At 28.5% G+C, this 6,763-nt stretch overlaps 1 protein-coding gene across 1 annotated transcript in view; it reads right to left on the bottom strand.

Annotated features, from left to right (window-relative positions):
* The window catches only part of LOC106792124 (nuclear receptor subfamily 2 group E member 1), an 11,396-nt gene extending 4,843 nt beyond the window's left edge, over positions 1–6,553 (bottom strand). Inside the window, exon 1 of the mRNA XM_014758288.1 lies at positions 6,490–6,553. Coding sequence (XP_014613774.1) covers positions 6,490–6,553 — 64 coding nt within the window. The remainder of the gene's footprint in view (positions 1–6,489) is intronic.
* Between the last annotated feature and the right edge of the window lie 210 nt (positions 6,554–6,763).

Raw genomic sequence — 6,763 nt, 5'->3', positions numbered from 1 at the left:
ACATATATAAAAGATAATCCATTTTATGTTATATATATTAATATAAAAATTCAACAATCCCATATATATAAAAAAAGAAAAAAAAATATGCCAAAAATGCAGGTGCATATAAATACGAGTAAACATAAAATGCATTGACAATTGCACACCCATATGTAAAATCTAAAAGAAATAGGAAGAGATAGATAACAAATGTCTACCTTGCACGGATACTCGTAGATGGGGGTGGGTAGAAGAGTAAGAAGAGCCAGAGAGGGAGGAGGTAGAGGGTTGAAAAGAAGAAAAAAAAAGAAAAAGGAAAGCAATAGTAATTCGCGATTGAATTTTTCATTCGTATATCATAGGTTACGGTTTTAGTGGTGGCTCTTGAAGTCCATCATTTTTCCACTGGCAACAACCAACCACCATCACCAGCACGCACCCATACAACACCCACCCACACACACACACACACATACACACACATCGCGTATTCTCAAAGTTTCATATGGGATTTTTAGAGTGGCGGCAGTGATAGTATTGAATATTATGTATTATGGGGTTGTTGTTCTCTGTTTCTCCCGTAACCCTCGAACAACGTTATTACCTACGACGATGCGCGAAAGCTCGCTTCGTCGATTAGGTTTTCATGCGAGAAAAGTACTGACATTAAATCATACGCCACCCCTCTTCTTCTTCTTCTTCTTTTTTTTTCTTTTTTTTTTTTCTCGTCATTCCGTATTCCCTTGAATAGAATGAAACGAAAAAAAGAGAGATAGAGAGAAGGAGAGAAACGAAATGTAAAATTTTGTGGTTACTACCTTTACGTGACAGTAAAGAGTGGGTGGGGTCGAGAAAAAAAAAAGAAACGGAAACGAACGAATGAATTTTTTAAAGATCGAACATACGAGTGAACAAACTCGATGAATGTTACCGCTAATCGATCATGATTTTGAAATTCTTTTATTTAAATATTTTGTTTTTTTTATTTGTACGATTATTTATTTGCATCAGGGTTTGTTTTCAGTGACACGTTTATATTCGATTTGGATTTGTAATACGATCATAATTGAAATTGAAAATTGAAATTGTTTTATTGAATTTTGTTCTTATTCTGTTTTGTTTTGATTTTCATGTGTTTTGAGTGATACGTGTTTAAGTTCGATTTGGTTGGACGCTCACGATTTAAAAAAAAAAAAGGAAAAAGCAAAATCGTGGCAAAAGTTTCTGACCGTCGGTTACTTCCAAGGGTGAAAAAAGGGGTTGGTGGCTTGTAAAAGACACGAAGGAACGAACAGGGGGTGGGTAACAAACTAAAAGAATTGTCAGTGCGCTTTTTTACCTTCATTGGAAATTATACTTTGCTAGTTAATTATAGGATTACCTTTTATATTCATCGATTTACAATGTCGAACCAACTTTTCTATCAATTTCAACTTGCCCTTTTTGTTTCTTTTCACTTCGAAACATAATATAATCTTTTCGTATAGTTCAAAATCATTCTGTTAAAGATACAATAGAATAATGAATTATTTGTAAATTAAATCCTATTTCCTATTATTCGGTAAAGTATTTTAATATTTATATGAAAGAGAAAAATATTTTATCAATCGTAAAGTATAAATTCAATTATTTAATAATCAATCAATACATTAATCATAAAATGAATAATAATAATAATAATAATAAAATTCAATTCCCCTTTCCCCTAAAACATTTGATTTAACATAAAAGTGAAATAAAGTTTCCATACGAAATTAGAAATTAAGAATAAAAAAGAAATAATAATTGAAGATGATAAAAAGAATCTAATTATAATATTTATATGAAAGAAAAATATTTTATCAATCAACACATTAATCATAAAATGAATAATAATAATAATAATAAAATTCAATTCCCCTTNAATTATAATATTTATATGAAAGAAAAATATTTTATCAATCAACACATTAATCATAAAATGAATAATAATAATAATAATAAAATTCAATTCCCCTTTCCCCTAAAACATTTGATTTAACATAAAAGTGCAATAAAGTTTCCATAAGAAATTAGAAACCAAGAATAAAAAAGAAATAATAATTGAAGATAATAAAAAGAATCTAATTCTAATATTTATATGAAAGAAAAACATTTTATCAATCGTAAAGAGTAAAACCAATTATTTAATAATCAATCAACACATTAATCATAAAATGAATAATAATAAAAAGAATAAAATTCAATCCCCCCTTTCCCCTAAAACATTTGATTTAACATAAAAGTGCAATAAAGTTTCCATACGAAATTACAAATCAAAAATAAAAAAGAAATAATAATTGAAGATAATAAAAAGAAAGAACAGGTGAAAAATGAGAATGATTAGTATGACGTCATCGTACATCCTAAATAAAAAAAAAAATAATAAAAAAAGAAGAACCATATATCGTTTTCCGGGCCATCAGGTGTGTTTAAATAACGTAGGCGTTACTGAAGCATGGGAATTTTCTGACATGTGTTACCAGAGAGTCATATCGATACGTGTTATCGATGTTTATTCTCTTTCTGTGTTTCTCAACGTTACGTAAGTGTACACGCACACACACACATACACATATATATACAAATACAGTTACTATGCTGTGCATCATAAGTTTAGGGTGCGAGACTACGTTCATTCGTCATCTGCGAGTTTTGTTTAATTTTACAACCCCCCACCACCACCCCACCCCCACTCTTGCACCTAACCCTGCATCATTCCTTTTAACTATCACGAAGTTTCATTTTGAATATGTTGATAAAAAAGAAAAATTCTATGCAATATTCATATACACGTGCAATAATCATTTCATGTGTATTAATGATTGTTTTTTTTTGTTTTTTTTTTTCTGTTATTCGTTTTCTCATTCGTTCGTTCAAAAATGGTTCTCACCGATATGGACACATTAGTCAGATGTTTTTGAATTTTTTTTTCAATGCTTAGAATACATTTATGGTTAGACTAACCATAAGATAGATAATATAGTTGTTCGGGTTCGTGAAAATTTAGGAACACCTGGGAAAGGTTTCTTTCTTTTCTTTTTTTTTTTTTTCCTTTTTCTAAACGGTAGTAGTAGGCAGCTCATTGTTCAATTTCTTAGGAATTTTTCTTTTCTTTTTTTTTTCTTTTTTTTTTTTCGTTTACGGTTAACTTGTAAATTTGTTCGACGAGAGTAATAAAAATTTGTCTACGATAATACTTTTCGAAAAGAGAAAAGAAAAGAAAAGAGAAAAAAAAAGAAACGGCAAAAGAAAAGTTAATATTTGTCATATGGATTCGTTGAAGTAATATTTAAATCATTTGTATAAATTGATGTTTCATTTTAAAATATAAAAAAAAAAAAAAACACACACACAATCATTTATATTAAAAAAAAAAATTATAATATAATAATTAATCGATTTCTCACAACGTGAATCATTAATTTTGTTATTAACAATAACGCTGGTTTATTTAGATATTAATTCATTATCATAAATAATAATTGTGTAATAAATAATAAATTATTGCATATATTTAAAAAAGAAAAATTAGAAATGAATCATGGTAATTTAAAAAAAAAAAATCTCATCAACCAACGGAGATTCGTGAGCAACGTCATTGACGGGCTATGGTGGTGGTGATCGGTGATGCATGGCAACCTGTTAGCACGACGCCACCACCCACCCACACCCTGATTCCCATTCGCATCTAGGAAACAATTTCACCATCTGTCATTATTTTCTCATGGTAGAACACCGTCGGAGGGATGATCATGATCATGATGATGATGAACTACTACTACTACTCGGTGAATATCGTTTAAATGTCTCTACGAAATTTTAAATGCCACACATGCTTTTTATTTCACACGAGATAAACACATGAATAATATATACCTGCTGTCCCGAAAAGAAAATTCAATAAAAAAAAATATATTTGAATTATTTCGATCATCTATATATCATGTTTAACCAGTTAAGTGTGTGTTGACGACTATATCCGTCATGGAATAATGGCAGAATTTTGTGTTTAGCCGGCTATATCCGTCATGCGTAAAAATGTTCATACAATTTGATATTTAAATAGTAATTCTGGCGAAAACTAAATTAGATCTCGTCAATTTGAATATGTTTAGAATGTTTATGGGGATCAGGACGAAGTGAAATAAACAAATGAAAATTATAGATAATTTGAGTTGGACACTAGAGCTTTGATTATCCCGATTTTAATCTTGACGTGTCATAACCAAAAAAACAAAGTATATTAGATTCTCCATCTGCGATGATGTCCTGGATGTCTAACCAAAGAAAAAAAAAGAAATTTTGTTTGTTTGTTAAATATTTGATTTTTTTTTTAAGTTTTTCGTTAATTATGTGTAAATATAGCTTTACGTTGATCCATTGTTTAAATATTATTTATAAATTCATTCATTTTCTAAAATAAAGTCGTCTTTTTGACCGAATATTTCAACAGCGCCACTTACTCAGTGTTTGACGACTATATCCGTCATTGTTTGATTATCGCGACACACACTGGGGCGCACTTTGCAAAATGATCGACACAGTTAACTGGTTAAATAACAAAATGATAATTTTTTACCCTTTCTCAGTTTTATAAATAATTTTTATATATATATTTATACTTATTAATTAAAGAATCTTAAAAACTTCATGAGAAGGTATCACAGGGAACTTGGACATAAAAAAGAAGTAGAACTTAATTTAATTATTTTAATTAATTAATTTATTGGGACTTCTTCAGCAACTTAATTTTTATAGTTCAGCGTATTTTTTCTCATTGAGTAGAAATACATTTATATTTTTATTTTTAATATTCAAAACACAAAACATCTTAACTTCGTTAAGTATTAGTCTGTTATAATTTGAAATAATTGTTTGTAAACAATCTGACACTGTTTGAAACAGTTTTGTTGAGTGTTCGAATTATAACGGATTAATACTTAACGAAGTTTAGATGTTTTGTGTTTTGAATATTAATATTAAAAATAAAAATATAAATGTATCCCTACTCACAATGAAACAAGATGCTGAATTATAAAGATTAAGTTGCTGAAGAAGTTCCAATAAAGGAACGAAACGTCCAACTTAGTTAAATTAAGTTCTACTTCTATTTTTATGTCCAAGTTCCCTGTGATACCTTCTCATCAAGAGAAACAACTGATTAAATCTTAAAAACATTGAACAAATAGTCTCACAAAAAATATTTATGATTTATCTGATATTAAAATTATTTATATTGTTGAATATGAATCATCGAATAGAATTTATATAATTTTTTTTTTAACTTAAGTTACTATATATATATCATAATTGTATGCACACGTGTGAGGATTATTGTTTGTAATAAATAATTTCTCTTTTTTTCTATTCTTTTTGATTTTTAGTTCGAACAAATACTACCGATCGAAAGGATGATGAATAGAAATGAAAAAAATCCTTTTTGAAAAATCTTTCATCCTAAATAAACAACAATTATTGTAAGCTATTGTTAGATTACAATTTATATTAGTGAAAGGAATATTCTGTTAATATGTGTATATTAGGACAAATAATAGAAAAATAAATTCTGATTGAAAGTAATAAAAGGTTGGTATGAAAAGTCAATAAGTTGGAAGGATTACAAGGATAATAAAACGTACTCGAACAATTGGCGAGTAACAACGCTTAGATTTGTCGATTTCTGATCTTGTATATTATTTTTGATATTTATTTTTCCTTAGATTTTTTAAGTTAGTATCGGGGGATTAGTTTTTATACGAAATCGAGAAGAATCTGTTAAAAATAGGATCAGGTAAAACGTTGGTCGGGTTTGTACGGTCAAATAATTTCGAAATGAAAAGAAGAAGAAAAAGGATCATAAATAATAACGGAAAAAAATTATTTGGAAATTTTCCTTTTAACTAATAAAAATGAAACAACGATTTCCCCCTTTGCATACAGAGTAGTATTTGTATAAGAAAAATTTGGAAAAATCTTTTTTTTTTGAGAAAGGACCATCACGTTCGAATAAATAAGAAACCTTTAAATTGTCCATTGTTCCATTTCAATCTTTTCAATGCTTCCAATATTTCCTATATATCTTTCTTCTACAAATATTAAACATTGTTGCCAACCTTGGAACAATATGAAACGTAAAAAATTACGAATTTAACACGTTCCAATTTTATTATCCAACTTTGTGACAACACTTTCCGAAGGATTTAAAGTTTACTGGGAATTCGTATGGGACTCGTATGGGACACTCGTACGATACGTAAGTATACGCAACGTTTGACAAATTACTTCAAACCTTTTTGTTGATAAAACAAAAATTCATTCATTATTATAATTACGTGTAATACAATAAACTATATTAAATATTAATAATTAATAACATTGGAAAATATCAATTGAAAAAACAAATGAAATAGTTAATCCCTTGTTTTCGATATTACCAAATAAACAATTAAAAAAGAATAAAAAAAAGCACAGAGAAAAAAATCTTACTAGATGATGCTGGTGGTAACTTTGGTTGGCCGACAGGAATGTGAACTTGATCGGGATTCTGCATATTATATTTATTCTTCCCGTCTCGTCAACGATGTCCCGTTGTTTGTATAAATCTCACATATAAAAATCAATGGAAACTTGATAGATCACAATAATTTCCGTCCAAACGTGTCATAACATCATAAAGACTTGTTTCATTCGTTCGTTTGTGTTTATCACTGTGTACCAGAATACCAAAATGTTGTTTTCTTTTAAGGAAAATCCTAAATCA

Source organism: Polistes canadensis, unplaced genomic scaffold, assembly GCF_001313835.1.
Source record: "Polistes canadensis isolate GaletaPanama2010 unplaced genomic scaffold, ASM131383v1 scaffold_380, whole genome shotgun sequence".
In the NCBI taxonomy this organism is placed as follows: domain Eukaryota; kingdom Metazoa; phylum Arthropoda; class Insecta; order Hymenoptera; family Vespidae; genus Polistes; species Polistes canadensis.
The sequence above is the reverse complement of the archived record's forward strand: the minus strand, read 5'-3'. Positions and strand labels throughout refer to the sequence as shown.